At 48.8% G+C, this 18,576-nt stretch overlaps 1 protein-coding gene across 1 annotated transcript in view; it reads left to right on the top strand.

The window, feature by feature from the left end:
* SYNJ2 (synaptojanin 2) overlaps window positions 1–18,576 on the top strand; it is a 102,645-nt gene that overhangs the window by 32,681 nt on the left and 51,388 nt on the right. The window contains exons 5-10 of the mRNA XM_007945297.1: window positions 3,127–3,188; window positions 12,193–12,289; window positions 15,130–15,302; window positions 16,146–16,227; window positions 17,106–17,255; window positions 17,331–17,496. Coding sequence (XP_007943488.1) covers window positions 3,127–3,188; window positions 12,193–12,289; window positions 15,130–15,302; window positions 16,146–16,227; window positions 17,106–17,255; window positions 17,331–17,496 — 730 coding nt within the window. The remainder of the gene's footprint in view (window positions 1–3,126; window positions 3,189–12,192; window positions 12,290–15,129; window positions 15,303–16,145; window positions 16,228–17,105; window positions 17,256–17,330; window positions 17,497–18,576) is intronic.

The raw sequence follows: 18,576 nt of genomic DNA, 5'->3' as shown, positions 1-18,576 counted from the left end.
CCTTATCCACTACACACCACAGCTCCTTCCTGCCACCTCAAGTAACTGCTAATAAACATTGTCTATCTCATGTAAGTGGGATCATACAATATTTGTACTTTTGTGACTGACTGATTTCACTTAGCATAATGTTTTCAAGGTTCATTAATGTCATAGGATGTGTTAGAACTTTATTTCTCTTTACAGCTGAGTATATTCCATTGTATAGCTAGACCATATTTTGGTTATTCATTCATCTGTTGATGGACACTTGGGTTGTTTCCACCTTTTGGCCATGGTGAATAGTGCTGCAATGAACATTGGTGTACAAATGTGTTTGCTTCCTTGTTCTCAAGTCTTTTGGGTATATACTTAGGAGTGGAATTGCTGGGGCCTATGATAATTCTGTGTTTAACTTTTTGAGAAACCCCCAAATATTTTTCCACAGCAGCTGTACTGTTACACATTCCCACCAACAATGATGAGGGTTCCAGTCTCTCTACATCCTTGACAGTACCTGTTATTTTCTGGTTTTTTTGTTTGTTTGTTTTCTGTTGGTCATAGCTATTCTCCTAGGGGTGAACTGTTATCTGTTGTGGTTTTGACTTGCATCCAGTGATGTCGAACATCCTTTCCTGTGCTTGTTGGCCATTTGTATGTCCCTTTTGGTGAAATGTCTATTCATGTTCTATGTTCATCTTCTGATTGGCTGATCTCTGTAATTTTTAATGGGACTCAGTAATTTTTGTAATAAAGGTAGTTATGGAGCCTGCAGACTGGACATAGTTAGGTCAAGTCACCCTTGACTGAAATTTCCACCTGTTTGAAAGAAGAGACATTCAGTTATGACTCAGGGAGAAATCTTAGGCATGTCCAGTATTAGAACTTGTTATGACTAAGAACTAGGCTTCAGAGTCTTGAAACCTTTTTCTTATATTCACTTCTTACTGTGTGCCCATGGAAATTGTCCTAAAAATAGCCACTGCTTCTCTGTGAAGCCAGAGGAGATTTCCTGTGTGACAGACCGACTGGCCAGAATTAGCAGCCCCTTTTCTTGAGTGTCAGCTTCCATCATTTCTCAGGTGGCTGCTGTTGCTGAGAGGAACATAGCCGGACGCCTTGCTTGTAAGTTCAGAAGACAGGTGATGGTAGGCCCCAGTGAAGGAGGGAGCAGGCTCTCTCAGTTCTGTGAGGACACATTTGGAGTTGTGTATGTATATGGCCTTCCCTCGGAGCTCTGGTAGCATAGTGCCTAAGGCACTTGACTGCTAACCAGAAGGCTGGTGGTTCAAATCCCCCAGCCACTCCTTGGAAGGAAGGTTGGGCCATCGACTTCCATAGTGATACCACCTTGGAAACCCAAGGAGGGGTCGCTGTGAGTTGGGTCTGCTCGATGGCACATAACAACAACAACAACATGGCCTTTCCTCAGCTAGGTGTTGGCAGTGGGGAAAAGGAGGGCAGAGTGAACACAAGGAGCAAAGTGGAGGCGTGTGGGTTGAGCCTCATCATTGGAACCTCATCCCTGCTGGAGGGAATGTGGAACAGCGTAGCTGCTGTGGCAACCATTTGCAAACCACACGTATTTTCGTGAGTTACTTCCAGCTCATGGTGACTCCATAGGTGTCACAATTGGGTTTTCAGTGGCTGGTTTTCCAGAAGTAGACCACCATGCCTTTCCTTTAGGTGCCTCTCTGGGTAGACTTGATCCACCAACCTTTTGGTGAGCTGCTGAAAGGTAACCATTTGCAACACCTGGAGACTCCTCATGTCTCTTCAGTCTCTTTTAATCTGGAAGATTCTTCAGCCTCGCAGTCTTTCATGACATTGGCCTTTGTGGAGAATGCAAGCTTTCTTTTTCCTTAAGTCAGATGTTCCCCATTTGGAGTCTCTGTTTTCCTCATGAGCAGATTTGGGTCATGGGTTCCTGGCTAGTTAAGTGGCCATGCTGGATCTTCTTAAGGGTACCACATCTGGAGACAGTGGTGTCTGTCTGCCCCCATGATGATGTTAGCTCTCATCATGAGTCATGGCCCTGATCAGTTTCTCTTTTCAATTGATAAGCAAACTATGAGAGCCATGTTGAGACCACACGATAGACTACTCCTCATCAAACTTTCCCTTAAAATTTACCATCAAATGATGATTCTTGCCTGAACAGTTCTTTTCTATGACGATTGTAAAATGGTGATTTTCTACCACGTTTGTTAGTTGGTCTTCAAGTGTAAAGAAGAACCCTCCCTTCTCCCCTGTTCACCCATCTCTTCATCCATCCATCTCTCCATTGACCTATTCATCCATGTGTCCACCCACCCATCCACCCATTCATCTACTTACCCACCTATGCATCCATCCATCCATTTATTCATACATTCATCCACCTGCCATCCATCTACCCACCCTTCCACCTGCCATCCATCTACCCACCCATCTACTTACCACCAATGAATCATCCATCCATCTATCCATCCAGCCACCCACCTATTCACCTGCTCATCTATCCATCTATCCTTCCATCATCAGTATAGACTCATGAGTTCTTATTTTATTCATCAAGTTATAATCCATAGCTGTTCTTACGTAGTTTGGTGCTCAAATTGTCCCAGATACGGCGAGTGAGAGCCTGTCTAGTTGCTATCAGTAACAATATGTAATTTTAAGTTTGTTTTTCAAATTAAGTTCAGTTTTAAATAGGTAGTTCTAAATATGTAAGGCAAATTCGTTTGCAGATAATTATAATAACTCAGATTTCAGGGGGAAATCCAGGTCCTTGGAGTAGAGGAGGCTGAGAAATGGTTTCTGTCTCCCTCGTTGGCCTATTGTACCTCTGTGCTATTGAATGACTAGGAGATTGAACATCTGCCTCATGGCATTATCCTGAAATTTCCCTTCTGTGTGTGGAAGAATTCCAGCTGGCGTATTTTGTGCTACATTTAGAACTGGACAGCAGCAAAGCCGGGCTCACATCCTGGGACCTGAGTTGAGAGTGCTATTGGCAGAGTCCAACGGAGAAGATGTCTTGTCCTCCCGTACTAGGAGTCTCCCAGAAGGTGGCTGCCACACATGGCCTGGCTGGCAGTGAGCAGAGAGACTAGGAAAAGCACTGCTTCCTGGAAGAATCACAATTGTTATTTCTCTTTCCTTTAGGTTGGCTCCCATCATCTGAGACTCAACAGAGGCCTAGAAGCCAACGCTCCTGCTTTCGACCGGTAAGGCTTGTTTGACAACAGAAGCCTGTGCTCTTTGGGGTCTTTATTCCATCACTCAGTCACACAGGAGACAGGAGGTCCCCCAGCCCTGAATCTAAACCTGCCTTTCCTTTTTATGCAAGAAGGGCCTTTACAATATGGGATTTGTACTTGATCTCAGCTTTCCCTAAAGGTTGTCCTAGCAAAGCACCTCTCTGTTAGAACTGAAAACAGAGTTTTATTGTGGGAAGTGTTCCACAAACCAGGAGACACTGTAACATCCCAGTGGGATGTCACAGCGTTCCATGTTGCAGGGAGAGCTGTGAGGTTGTCATTAGGTTGTAGGCACCAAGGGAAGACACAAGGAAAAGAGCTTCCAGGGGGTCTTCAAGCCACAAACTTCTTTAGCATTCATCTCTAACCTGACATTAACCTCTAACCTCCTGGAAGTTGTCTAAGACATTCTTTTTCACACTTGTTGTTGTTGTTGTTGTTATGTGCCGTCGAGTCGGCCCCGACTCATAGCGACCCCTCCATGGGTTTCCGAGGCAGTATCACTACGGAAGTAGGATTGCCCAACCTTCCTTCCGAGGAGTGGCTGGAATCCCAACCTTCCTTCCGAGGAGTGGCTGGAGGGTTTGAACCGCCAGCCGTCTGGTTAGCAGGCAAGTATCTTAGCCACTATGCTAGTAGAGCTCCCAGTCTATTTGTCAGCATTCTGGGAGCCGTTGAGCCAGTTTTCTGAGTGTTTGCTCCTCCCTCGTACTGTAAGATAAACTTTTTATTTTAAGGTACCTTTACAGATTTATAGAGAATCCGCAGAAATGGAGCAGAGGTCTCAGTGAGTGAATAAAATCTGATTTGAGAGAGGCAGTAAATTAGATTAAGTCTTGGTTAATAGGCTTTTACTTCATCTTGGTTACAGAGTTACAAGACAATTTCAGGGCTTCATGTTACTCAGCATTATTGATTCTATCTTCTGTCCTCACGTTGACCACAATATTTTTCTCTAGCACAAGCTGTGTAAACATTCTTGACAAATCTTTTTTTTTAATATATTTTATTGAAATATAATTTATGTATAGTGAAATACATAAAAATAAAGTGACATGGGTCAATGCATTTTTTTTTCACTGTTCCCTCCCACCCCTGGTAACCAACAAAGTTTCCTTCCATATATAAACCTTCCCTTGACTTTTTACAATAATGAACTAATACTATATTTGTCCTTCTGTGATTGACTTTTTTACTTGGCATAATGTCCTCCAAGTGCATCCATGTTATGTGGTGTTATGCAAATTGAACATTATTCTTTAGTGTTGCATAGTATTCCATTGTGTGTATGTATCATAGTTTGGTCATTCATTCTTCTGTTGATGAGCATGTAGGTTGTTTCCGTCTTTCTGCTGTTTGACAAATATCTTTTAACAGTTTCTAGCACAGCACACATACACAAAAACACACAAATCTTGATTCTTACTCCTTTTGTATTGAGCAGTTAAACTTTGACAAGAAGCTGAATTGCTTCTTCAGAGAAGCAATGAAGATTTCAGGCCTAGCTAAGCTTAATTTTAAAATGGAGTTTTGTCTAGATGTAGCCCAGCTATTCTTTTATTCATGTCAAGCACCTCGGGTTTTGGGGTCCACATACACCTCCATACACAAGGTTAATACATGTTCAGATAATACTTAGCAGTTGTTATATCTTATCAGTTCTTTCTTATAGTAAAGCTCCACCAGTTTGTCCTGGTCAACAGGAATAATGGGAGTGATAGGATGTAGAATATAGGTCTTTGTAGCTGTTCACAGTGCAAAGAAGTATAAAGTGAAAAATAGTCTAATTCCCAATTCCTACTTCTACAGATTATTACTATTGGTAGTTTTGTGGCATAGTGCCTAAGGCACTTGACTGCTAACCAGAAGGCTGGCAGTTCAAACCCACCAGCCACTCCTCAGAAGGAAGACTGGGCAATCTACTTCCCTAGTGATACTGCCTCGGAAACCCAAGGAGGGGTCGTTATGAGTGGGATCTGACTCAACACCAGTGAGTTTGAGTTATCATTCTAGAAAAAATATTGGCATATAGCGTTCAATTTTTAAAACACACATTGGAGCATAACAACATACTGTTTTGCAACTCAATCAAGAAAAGCCATTTAAGCCAAACTGTTGGTTACATGGATGTGAAATGGCTGATAACACCTTAAGACATTTGTTCTTTTAATTTAAATACTAAGGTGCTCTGGTGGCATAGTCCCTAAACTGCTAACCAGAAGACTGGTGGTTCAAACCCACCAGCCACACCTGGGAAGGAAGACTGAGCAATCTACTTCCATAGTGATACCACCTTGGAAACCCAAGGAAGTCGCCATGAGTCAGATCCAATTTAAATACTAATTTTTAAAAATTATCTTAGTGAATGTAATAACAGTTCTCAAAAGAAACTTTTAAAGTTTTTCAGCCTTCCTACCTAAAACATCACTTGTGCTTTCAATTCTTCTAGCCCCGCCTTTTTGGTTTCCCAGCGCTAGTGCCAGGAGCCCAGGGGACCCTAATTAGCATGCTAGTTAGTCAAAGCCCGGATAATGGGCTTTGACTGGAAAGCATTGTAATCCGTTGATGAAGATGCCTTTGCCTTTTCCCAGGTGCTGTTAATACGCTCCTGGAGAAAGGCAGAGGCATTTTCATGAGCATAGTTTAGTGCTTTCCAGTCAAAGCTCGTTAACTGCAGTGTGCTAATTAGGGCTTCCCAGAGTGTGTTCAGGAGCCCTGGTGGTACAGTGGCTAAGCGCTCAGCTGGTAACCGAAAGGTCAGCAGTTTGAACCCACCAACTGCACCTCCTCTTCAGGAGAAAGATGAAGCAGTCTGCCTCTGTAAAGATTCCAGACTTGGAAACCCTAGGGGGCATTTCTACTCTGTCCTGTGGGGGCGCTGTGAGTCAGAATCGACTCAATGGCAGTGGTTTTTCTGTTGTTTTTCTCACGAACACCTCCGAAGCTCTCTTGTCCCTTCGAAAGCTTGCTGAAATCCAGGGCTGAACTTAGATCTCTTCTAGAAATCACGGAACAACTTTCTGAGTCCTAGCTCCTTTCACAGGCAGCTGTTGTTTCGAATCTTGGCTGGCAGAAAGTCTCTTGTTCAGTGCTTTTTAACCATGAAGTCTGACAGGATCGTACCTGCCACATTCCCTGTGGGAGTCCTGTTTCCATGTTGGTTGTTTATTGTCCTCTCGGTCTTCCACTGTAACCGAAATACCCCAAGTGGCTGGCTTTAGAGAATAGGCAGTTGTTCTCTCGGCTCAGGAGGCTGGGAGTCTGAATTCAGGGCGTGGTTCTTGGGAAGGTCCTTCTTTCTCTCTTTGGGCTTCCCTAGCCAGCCATCTTTGGCGTTTCTGGACTTGTGGCTGCATCTGCCTGTGGCTTTGCAAAGTGTCTTCACGTTGATTCTGCTCTAAGATACCAGTTAGAAGGGATAAGGTTTAGGCCCCACCCTGCTCTGGTATGACCTCATTAATGTGGCAGAAGAAAACCCCAATTTCCAAGTGGGTCACGTTTACAGATTATTACAGGACTAGGACTTCAACATAACCTTCTGGGGGCCGCAGGTCAATCCATGACAACAATATTCCTCTCATTGTAGTGTGATAGTTGACAATGAGGGCATCAGTTTGTCTACTGCGACCCCTTCGAGGGCAGGGTGCCTTCTCCAGATTGGCAACACATTTTTTATGGATGTCTCAGATCTGCCTTTCTGGGGCATCAGATTTTATCAGTTCCTTGATGTGTTTGGTCCAGGGTCAATCCTTCCTTCCACTCCCTTCCCCTACCCTCAGAACAACTTTAGCAAGGATAATTTTAATACTCTCAGAATGCTGCTTTTCTTTGTCAGTGCTGCCTTGGCATGGTCCCCTGTTGATCTGGGTTACAATTGTTCCCTTGTCTACATGTCTGAAGGAAGGGGCTGTGTTGAGCGGGCCTTTGCTGTGTAGTCTCATATCACAGCATGGCTATGCGTTTTGAACATACTGTCTTTCTATTAGTGGACCTTCTCTCACTTGGCGTGTACGGCCTGTCATCAGGAACCCTGTTAGGGAGACCAGTTTGTGTTTCTCTGTCGAAACTTCCAGCCAGGCCCTGAAAATGAGCAGGATGCTTCCATGTGCAAACCTGACTCCCGAGTGTCCTGAAAAATGCCAGGGTTTTCCAAGTAGCTTCATGTAACAGTGGCCGATGGGCAGGGAGAGTGACCCACTGCCGCTGAGTCGATTCCAACTCATCGCAAACCCCTAAGACAGAGGAGAACTGCCTCCTGGGGTTTCCAAGGCTGTAAGTTTTAATGCACGCAGACTGCCACATCTTCCTCCCACTCAGTGACTGGTGGGTTTGAACCGCCAGCCTTTTGGCATTAATAGCTGAGTGCTTAGCCACTGTACTGCTATGGTTTCTTAGAGAGAGAGTGAAAAAGAACCTAAACTCAGAGCTGTGCCAGGACGTCTCTGCCGTTGCAGGAAGTTTCCACTTGTACGACCTTGGTGTGGGCTCCTAGACTCTTTCCGTAAAGCCCTGGAGTCAGTGGAAGGAGTCTCTCAATTTATCAATAATAAGTGTATTCTTATTTTTAGATTAAAAGGAAGGTGTATTAGTTTCCTAGGACTGCCTTAACAAAGTACCACAAAATGTGGGGCTTAAAACAACAGAGGTTTATTGTGGCATGGTTCTGGAGGTCAGAGTCCAAAACCAAGGTGTCCTGGTCGTTGGGACCATGCTGTCTTTGTCTGTATTAGGGGAGCTCCTTCTTCTCTCTCCCGGCTTCTGGTAGCCCCAGACGGTCCTTGACTTGCAGCTGCAATGTAACTCCTTGGTCACATAGCTGTTTTTCCGCTGTCCCTCTGCTCCCCTCTTCTAAAAAGATACCACGTAGATGGGATCAGAACCCACCCTACTCCAGCATGACCTCATGTTAGCTTAACTGAGAACATCTGCCAAGACCCCATTTCCAAACAAGCTCACGCTCACAGGTACTGGGGTTAGAACTTGAATATATCTTTTTAGGGGGCACAGTTCAGTCTCTAACAGAAGGAAAGAGCCGACTCCCACACCCATGCACTGGACAGCCCCACGCTGTGCACTGGGTGGTTGCTTATGCACCGTGTTGACTTCTCGTAAATATTCTTTTCAGACGCAGCGTGAGCCTTATTTTACAGATGCAGAAACTAGCTCAGAGAAGATGAACAATTTGAGCAGGAACGTTTGGGCTTGGTGATGGGCTGTTGTTAGGTGTTCGTGAGTGGTGCTCACTCAGCACCCCCGTGGCTGACAGTGTCCCCATGGGTTACAGGTAGAACTTCCCCACAGGGTTTGCTAGCACATCACCAGGTCTTCCCCCCTGTGCACCTGGGTAGGTTCAAACCACCAACTTTTGAGCACTTAACCATTGTGCCACCAGGGCTCCTGTGATAGGCTAAAGGCCATAAATGATAAGTTATGTTGTTTCCCTCCCAGCCCTGGAGTTTGAACCTGTTGACAAGAAGCCAGAGCAGGGTGCAGACCCCAGCCTTGTTTCTGATGAGTGACCTCAGAGGGGTGGCCTCTGTGTGTCTACAGTGGGCTGCTTCACATTTCAGTCCAAAATTAAAGTTACTCACCCTGTGACTGGCAGAGCTGGGCAACCCAGGCCTCTCCACTCAGAGAGCGTCTGCTCTGGAGCGCCACCTGCTGGAGCTCAGGCCAGATCCGAAGAGAGGCCAGGAGGGGCCTCGCCCAGCCATTATTTCTTCTCCCTTTCACCCAAGGCTGCCTCATGACTCTGGGCTTGATGTCAGCAGTCTGATAAAGCCAGGGCCCCCACTGCCCCAGGGAGTGACTTCAAGCTGGCCAAATCCCCCCATAGAGACCCAGGGGGCTCCACTCACCGTTGATGAAGTCAGCCCACCCCACTCGATTCTAACTCATTGCAAGCCTGGAGGACAGAGAACTGCCCCATAGATTTCCAAGGCAACCAGTCTTTACAGAGCAGACTGCCTCTTTTTCCTGTGGAGCAGCTGGTAGGTTCAAACCACTGAGCCTTTGGTTAGCAGCCAAATGCCTTAACCACTGCATTACCAGAGCTCCTTGTTGAAGTCAGCAGAGGAACCTAAACTCAGACTTAAAAAAAAAAAAAAAAATCACTACCATAACTGCCACAGACTGAATTCCGACTCATAGTGACCCCCTTTGGGTTTCTGAGATGGTAAATCTTTATGGAAGTAGATTGCCCAGTCTTCTTCTGCAGAGTGGCTGGTGGGTTTGAACCACCAACCTTCTGGTTAGCAGTCAAATGCTTTAGGCACTGCGCCACCAGAGCTCCAAACCAAAAAGCAAATTTAGACTACCCACTTCAAATCCACATGCTCTCTACTACACAGTGCTATTCCTCATTCTTTGGAAGAAAATACATTTTGATAAAAGAGTTCTTTTTTGATAATTAATATTTTTAAATTGATTTTATGAAAGAAACATGTTAACCTTGCAAACGTTATTCAAAGTGAAATAAGTCAGTCACAAGAGAGCAAGTAACAAATGATCTTGTTAATACGAAGTAGGCAGCTCTAGAGACCAAAGTGGTTGCAGGGGTGGGAGGAGCCCTGGTGGTACAGTGGTTAACTGCTCAACTGCTAACTAAAGGTTGGCGGTCAAACCCACTAACTGCTTCGCAGGAGAAAGATGAAGCAATTGGCTTCTGTAAAGATGACAGCCTTGGAAACCCTATAGGGCAGTTCCACTCTGTCCTCTAGGGGCACTGTGAGTTGGAATTGACTCCATGGCAGTGGGTTTGGTTTGGGCTTTGTTTCTGTAAAGATGACAGCCTTGGAAACCCTACGGGGCAGCTCTACTTAGTCCTGCGGGATCACTGTGAGTCAGAATGGACTCCAAGGCAATGGGTAATGGGTGGATAGCAGTGGGAGGGAGAAGGGAAGGGGAGGTCGTTGATTAGGGGACTGCATTTCTGTTAATGGGGGTGGTGGTTGTTGTTGTTATGTGCCGTCGAGTCGGCCGGCCCCGACTCATAGCGACCCCTCCTTGGGTTTCCGAGGCAGTATCACTACGGAAGTAGGATTGCCCAACCTTCCTTCCGAGGAGTGGCTGGTGGGTTTGAACCGCCAGCCGTCTGGTTAGCAGGCAAGTGTCTTAGCCACTATGCTACCAGGAGTGATGTGGAAATGGATAGTGCTGATGGTTGGGTAACATGATGAACACAATCAGTATCACTGAACTGAGCATGTAAAATGATCAAATTGGCAAACATTTGGTTGTATGTATTTTTACCATAATAAAAAAAGAAATATGGTCATTGTAGATGCTTGAAAAATACAAAATGTTTAAGAAAGAACATTTTTTGAAATCATAAAATTTCTCCACTTTTAACACTGTGGTATATTTCCTTCCAATCTTTTTCTGTCTTTAGGCTTTATTAAATTACAGTTTTACATCAGCTATTTTGTATTCTATCTTGAAGTATTTCCCTATGTTAAAAAAAAATTACTTTTAAATGTTTCTAATATTATTAAGATTGTCAGGTGACTTCAGAAAAGCTGTGGATGAAGGAATCTGTCCCTAAAACATCAGCCTGATAAGTATTTTAGAAACACTCTGATAGATGAGTATTTTCTAAAAGTTTTGTTGTTACACCTTCTTTCTTTTTAAAATTGTGGTAAAATGTGTGTGATGAAACATTAGCCATTTCAACCGTTCTTAGTGTACAGTTCATTGACGTTAATTCATGTGGTGGACAGTGGTCCCCAGCATCTCTTTCCAAAAGCTCTGCATCATCTCACACGGAGACTCAGTGGCCCTGATGCAGTAACTCTACATTCCCCACTCCTCCCAGCCTCTGCTCACCACGAATACGCTTGTCTCAGCACTTGCCTGTTCTAGATGGTTCATGTAAGTGGGCTCATCTGGTGTTTGTTCTTTTGTGACGGGCTCATTTCACACAGCATCATGTTTTCAAGGTTCATCCGCATTGTAGCATGCATCAGGATTTCACTTCTCTCTGTGGCTGAACAGTATTCCATTGTCTGTATTATGCCACATTGTGCATCTCCATTCATCTCTTGGTGGACGCTTGGGTTGTTTCCACCTCTTGGCTTTGTGAATAACACTACAGTGAACACTGGGGTACATGTAATGATTCGTGTCCCCGCTTCCAAGTCTTTGTGGTGTAGACCTGGGAGTGGAATTGCTGGGTCAGGTGGTAACTCTGTGTTTAACTGTTTGAGAAACTACGCAGTGTTTCACACAGAGTCCACACCATTTTCCATTCCCACAGCAATGCACGAGGGTTCTAGTTTTTCTGCATCCTTGCCAGCACTTGGTACTTGCTGTTTTCTTCCTGATAATAGCCATCCTAGCTAGTGGGTGAGATGTGGTGTTGCACCATCTTGTTGTGGTTGAACACAATGAAATGCAGCACTTCGATGACAAACTGGACTCTGAGGTTGACACCTCTTCTACTGGTTGTTCCAGGTTTGGGAAGGATGGGTGCCAGGTAAAGTAGGAGGTTAATTTCAGAGATACACATGTCACATTTAAAGGGAAGATTGGGCAATCTACTTCTGTAGAGATACTGCCTTGGAAACCCAAGGAGGGGTCTTTATGAGTCGGGTCTGAGTCAACAGCAGTGAGTTTGGCTTTTTTTGTTGTTGTTGTTTTTGTTTAATTAAGGTCCACTTGGTTCTTCATGTAAAGTCCGGCATGCCATTCATCCAATGTCAGCGTTGTGTGGAAGTCAGATGTGCTGGGGGTTGCTCTTGGCCCTACCTTTAATCGACATCCTGTTGGCACTCTGCTGCTGACAGCAGGTCATGAGCCGAGGGTGGCTGGCGGAGATGGGTTTCTACTGCTCCTGGGCCCATCACTGGGGAATGGCTCGTGCTGGCTCTCTAGTGCTGACGAGGCCCCAGTCCCCTCTGCACCCTCCCCAGGGGTGAGGCAGGCGGCCGTCTGGAGTCCCTGGTGACATGACTGTGTGGCCCTGTCATTACAGGCACCTGGCACTTCTGAAGGAGCGGTATGGGAAACAGGTGGTTGTGAACCTGCTGGGGAACCGCGGTGGAGAGGAGGTGCTCAGCCGAGCCTTCAAGGTAGCGTCTGTCCGCCCCTCAGCCCATCTGTCTGTCCCTGGCTGCTCCTACAGGACTGAGGCAGGAGCGGGTGGGCTCCAGGGGCGGGCCTGAGGAAGCACTGCCGCCCAGCTCTTGCCCTTGTCCTGCGAGCGCTCCAGCCAGTCAACACCGCAGCGTCAGGAGATCTGGAACCCCCGACGTCTTTAGTTCCATTTTTATGAAGTGATGGTGGGAAGGAGCTGCTCAAAGTTGAAACAAAGCATCCCCACGTCCAGCTGCGAGGGGCCTTCAGGTTCCTGGCTGCCACCCCACGGTTCTCTGGAGAGTTTCTTTTCAGCACAGTAGGGGGCTCTGCAGGCCCCTCACCTCCTGGGAGCCCCATGTCCCCCTCTCGGGACAGGTCCATGCGAACTCCTGCCAGGATGTTCGTGCCTGAGCCTCTGTGCTAGAAACCAAGAGGTTCCCATATTTTCCTCCTGCTTCCATGGCAGCCTCGAACACTTCATTTCCCTGGGGCTGTGGGGAAAGCCACTCTCTGCACAGGCCCTGGGGACCCCCTACGTCTCTCTTGGGCGCTGCAGGGCAGGTGTGGAAAGAAACCTCACAGGGCAGGGACAGGTGCCGGTTCCATGGTACCTGCTTCCCAGGTGCCCCGTCTCCCCTCCTTCAGAGCAATCCGCACAGTGAGCTGTGCTCCTCTGTTTTGAGTCCTAGCCCGCCACGGGCCCTGCTTGGCAGAGCACGCGCTCTGTTTTTGGTATTACTGTGCCGGACACCTCTGTAACGAAATGTTTGCCCTGTCAATGCTTCACAGGTGCAACTCTGTGGCATTTATTTATGTTCACCATGTAACTCAGGGGCCCCACAGCAATGAGCTCCCCTCTCCCGCTCCCTCCTGCCCACCCCTGGTCGCACTCATGGACTGGAGTCTCTAGCTGTCCTCTGGGTGTTTGAAGCTCTGGTGGGTTGACCTTGTAGGCAGACCTCCCCTCAGCAGGAGGGAGGGCAGACCTCAGCCTTGGCTGCCTGACCCTCTGGCAGGCCCCGGCCAGCGGTGTGCTGTGGCACTGCTTAGACAGCTACATCTCAGAGGCAGGCTTGGTCACAGGCTTTGTTTGGCCGGACCGGCTTTCCTTCTGGGCTGTTGTCATTAGCAACAAGCCCAGGAGTGTTTCCCTTCTACTCATCTTGGTGGGGACGCTGCCTTCTTATTTTAAGGAAAAAAACAACAACAAGGAATAGTAGGTTTAAGAAACCCAAACCTATATCCACTGCCATTGAGTTCATTCCGACTCCTAGCGTTCCTGTAGGACAGAGTCAAACTGCTCCAGTGGGTTTCCAAGCCTGTCAATCTTTATGGAAGCAGACTGCCTCCTCTTCCTCCCACAGAGCAACTGATGGCTTGGAACCGCCAACCTTTTTGGTTAGCAGCCAAATGCCTTAACACCACCAGAGCTCCTTCCAAACTTATAAGAAGTCAAGAAATAAAGTGTCAGTTTATTAAAAAAAAAAAAAAGAAGAAGAACCACCACCCAAGGTGCTGCCCCCTGTAGACCTTGAGTTGTAGGAAGAGGACACCTTCAGCCCTACCTCCTGGTACAGGGGGACTTTCTCCTGAGGGCTGCAGGCCCTCGCTGTGCGGGGTGCTAGTGGTCTCTGCATGTCATATGTGTGTGTCTGTGTGTGTGTATGTGTGTATGTGTGTGTGTGTGTGTGTGTGAGGCCCTGGGGGTGAGGGCAGGTCCCAGGCCAGCTGTAGGTGAGAGGCAACACACATTAACAATGCTGTGTCAGAACTCAGGAGACCTGGGCTCTGCCTGCCTGGATGTCCCCGAGCCTCAGCTGCCTGTGACAGATGACCTCGGAAGGTTCTCGAGTGTGTTAGGGCTGCTCAGAGTGTGGTCGGTGGCCCAGTGTTCTCAGTCGATAAGGCGTCTGATCTGGAGTGTCCATCAGCCATGCCACCCCCACACTGACTTAGTCCAGCTGACTTCTTCCTGGCAAGACTTTCTTGATGAAGGAAGCCATGTGGTGGTCCACCTTCTGGCATGCCAGTGACAGCACTTGGAGTAGGACCAGACCAGATCACCTGCAGTCCTTTTCATCCTTAAAGATCATTAGCGCCTCCGGTGGGCAGATACACAAAGTGGGGTGGGGTGGGGCGGGGCTGTGTGTCCTTGGCCATGAGGCTGGCGAGAAACCTGAGGCATTGCCAGGCCACAGAACCCTCATGTGTGAAGAGAGGCAGCTACAAGGAGGGTCCTGGAGCCACCGAGGGACCACACCCTGGACTCGCCTATCTCTGTCCCACCTTCAGCTCATGTGCTTGGCCTGGCTGAGGCGGTCCCTACGGAGCCTAGCCCCCCATTTCCTTCAGCTGGGCCACACATCCTGCACCCATCCAGAGGCCCCAGCTGACAACCTGGCCACATCCGCCAGACACTTGTTCTTCAGCCAGGATGTGGCCAGTTACCAGGGCAACTGTGAGCTGGATTATGAGCTGCACAGCCTGCTGTGATGCTGCTGGCTGGTGCCTGTGGCACTGAGTTCTGTGAGAGCAGAGTGAGCCTCCCGTCTCTGCCTCCCGAGAGCCCTGTGGGCTGTGATGTCTGCCGGAGCCCCCTCGGCCTTGGCTTGCTTTGGCCCAGGGTGGGCCTACTGCTCCTCTGCAGGCAGGGGGCCCCTTGTAGTTTTGCCCCCATGTGTCTGTCCTGGGCGTCCCTGTTAGGATCGGGAAACATGCCCAACTCGATGACCCCTAAGCACTAGAAGGAAGCACGCGTGCTCCAGCAAGCAACACAGTGTTTGTGGGGCGAAGCGGGCCTCATCTTCTTCCCTCCCCCTCCCCCTCTTTGCAGAAGTTGCTCTGGGCTTCCTGTCACGGCAGTGACACACCTATGATAAATTTTGACTTCCACCAATTTGCCAAAGGCGGGAAGCTAGAGAAGTTGGAAAACCTGTTGAGGCCCCAGTTGAAGCTGCACTGGGAGGAGTTTGGCGTGTTCACGAAGGGCGAGAATGTGAGTCCACGGTGAGTCGCCTCCAGGGGCCCCTCCAGGGGCCGCCTGGTCCTGTTGGCCGCGCTCTCCCGGCCCCGCCCCTCTTCAAAGACACACTCCTTCTTGCTTCGTAGCTACACCCGTGGTGTCCTGGGCCGTCCACTCCATGACGTTGGGTATTTGGGTCCCACTGCCTGTTTTCCCTTCCCCACAATCAGAAACATGCTTTTTGATTTTGCAAGAAGTGGATAAAGGATGGTTTTCTAGCAAAAGAAGTGTGTTAAGAAAGGGACCCACTGAATGTAGAGGCCCCCCTCCTGGGCTGATTCTGACTCATGGAGACCCCACATGTCAGTCGGACTGTGGTTGGTTCTCTGGAAACAGACTGCCAGGTCGGTCTTCCAGGTGCCTCAGGATAGACTGAACCCTTCACCTTTTGGTCAGCAGCCAAGCATGTTAACTGTTGGCACTGCCCAGTCTAGAGCCAGCATAACTGTGTAACTTGGCAGCTTACCTGAGGTACTTGGGAGAGCACACAGTGCTGCTGACCGCTACCCTAGGACAGCTGGCGTGAGCTTGGTTGCCCCGGGACACAGGCAGCTGCTGCCCGCTCAGAGCCGAGGAGGAGAAGGTCTGTGCCCCGGGATCAGCACTCACAGTGACAAGTGTGTAGGCTGCCGGGGTCAGACCAGCTCTGCCCTCTTCCCAGCAACCTTGCACCCGTTGGGCACGTCGTGGGGGATCTAATGACTATTTGGGCTGGGGGCAGGGTTGCTCTTGGGTCCGTCCCCTTGGGAGCAGTTAAACCCGCTCCATCATGCCACCTCTGCCCCTTCAGGCTCAGGTTATAACCTGGTCTCTTGCTGCCCTCCTAGCTCTCAAAAAGGCACCCTGCGTATGAACTGTCTTGACTGCCTGGACCGGACCAACACCGTACAGTGCTTCATAGCCCTTGAGGTCAGTGTTCGCCTCGGCCATTGCGCCAGTGGGGCCCCTCTAACAGCAGGAGGGGATGTCACTAGGTCAGCTCGGACTCTGAGGGAGGGGACCCGGCTGCACTGAGGTCTCTGGGCAGCTGGTTGCCCCACCCACAGCATGACTATGTCCTGGATGTGGCAGCCCGGTGGTGCCATATGCCCCCTTGGGAGAAAGGAGTCCCTGGGATGATGACTGTGAATATGTCTCTGGGCAGAGTCAGGCAGGCCGCCTCAGAGGGTGGCTGAGTGAGACCCCGGAGGGAGTCTGAAGACCGGGGTCTGTGTGTGGTCTGGTTGACCTCTCCTGGCTCATGCTTGGAGGAGAGAGGCGGGTCAGTGCTGCTTGCTATCCAGGCCTCCTCCTGTGGTGCTGGTGAGGTCAGGCCAGGGGTCAGAGGTCAGAGGTGGACTGAGTGGAGCACATAAATAAGGTTAGGGTGAGAAGTCGTGGACATGTTCTCTGTGACCAGAACCCCTCTTGTTCTGAAAAACCAAACCCACTGCTGTTGAGTCGATTCTGACTCATAGCGACCCCCTTTGGGTTTCTGAGGAGGTAAAGCTTTACGGAAGTAGACTGCCCAGTCTTCCTTCTGTGGAGTGGCTGGTGGGTTTGAACCACCAACTTTCTGGTTAGCAGTCAAATGCCTTAGGCACTGCGCCACCAGAGCTCCTTTATAAATGACTGTCCAGAAACACATATCTTGCTTTGGGCAGTGTAGCTTTCCAGGGCCTGGAGCAGCCCACAGTGTGCTGAAATAAACAGCTTAGGAGGATGACCCCTGGTGGTGGTCACTTCAAGGCCAGGGGGCTGCTGGAGGCTGTGGAAATCCTTGGTGACACCTGGTGTTTCTCGCCCAGGTCCTCCATCTGCAGCTCGAGAGCCTGGGGCTGCATTCCAAGCCCATCGTTGACCGCTTCGCGGAGGCCTTCAAAGCCATGTGGTCCCTGAATGGGCACAGCCTGAGCAAAGTGTTCACAGGCAGCCGCGCCCTGGAAGGGAAGGCCAAGGTAAGAATGGTGAGGGAGGGAGGGCAGAGTCCCACAGCGAGTCCCTCTCATGGCCTTGCTCCCGGCCCACGGCAGGTGGGGAAGCTGAAGGACGGCGCTCGGTCTGTGTCACGTACCATCCAGTCCAACTTCTTCGATGGGGTGAAGCAGGAGGCCATCAAGCTTCTGCTGGTTGGGGACGTCTACAGTGAAGAGTCGGCTGACAAAGGCAGGATGCTCATGGACAACACAGCCCTTCCGGGTAAGAGGGCCCTCCGCTTGCGTGGAGTGACTGGTGTAGGGAGGTCCCAGCCAGCCCATGTTCTCCCCCTCCTCATGTAATCCAAGATGGTGGATGGTAGCCACTCCCTTCTGGTGTAGGGCAGAGTGGGAAGCTTCTGCTCTCTGGACCTCTGGCCTCTGACTTCTGCTTCATCCATCTCGCGCTCTGACCAGCTTACCTGAGCAGCTCACAGCTATTGCCGTATATCCTGGGTGTTCTAGTTTCCAAATAGATTATATCACAGGTATAGGGGTCAGGACTCCAACATCTGTTCTGGGGGGACAAAGGTCATCCATAATGCCGGGAGTCTGTGCTTTTTGGCCCAGTGTCGGGTCAACCCTTCTACTTTCTTGGCCTTGCTGTTTGAGAGGAGGGGGGAACCAAGGGGACTCCAAACAAGTCCGTGCACTGTTGTTAAGTGTTGATTTCTTTCAGTGTTTACCTGTTCTAGAAACCTTCTCAGGTGGAATGAGCTCTTGGTCCCATGGGCAGGTACCATCTGTCTTGGGAAGTTTCCCACCATGAAGATGGCCTGCTGTTTCTGCCATGGCTTCTGAGGAGCTTATAGAAACAGAGGGAGGAGGAAAAAGATACTGTTGTCTCCTGGTGACGAGGCCACCTTCCATCCTCAGGGGCAAGACCGTCATGTTTCTGTCTTCAGTATCTAGATGTTTCCTTGGGGATATTTTAGTGGCATCTTTTTTTTTTAGATTTTTTTTGTAATTTTATGTGTATTGGGTGAAGGTTATAGACCAAATTCATCTTCCATATAGAAGCTCACATGCACTTTGTCTTATGATATTGATTGTAATCTCCCACAATGTAACAGCTCTCCTCTCACTTACTCCCCATAGTCACCTCTTCCCTGTGTCCTTCCTTCTCATGTACTCTTTGCCCCACGACCTGTCTCCCTGTGCATACATAGCCCTTCTATTCACCCATGACTGATCCCTCCAAGGAGTGTATCTACCTAATGTAAATGTTCAGCTCATCTGCCCATTTTTTGTTTGGCTGGCAGCCACCAGAGTGGGTTCAATTCCAGACCTGAAGGGCAGCTAG

This window comes from Orycteropus afer, unplaced genomic scaffold, assembly GCF_000298275.1.
Source record: "Orycteropus afer afer isolate SDZICR_OR568_19922 unplaced genomic scaffold, OryAfe1.0 scaffold00135, whole genome shotgun sequence".
Classification (NCBI taxonomy): domain Eukaryota; kingdom Metazoa; phylum Chordata; class Mammalia; order Tubulidentata; family Orycteropodidae; genus Orycteropus; species Orycteropus afer.
Note: the sequence above shows the minus strand (reverse complement) of the source record. Positions and strands in the feature narration are given on the sequence as shown.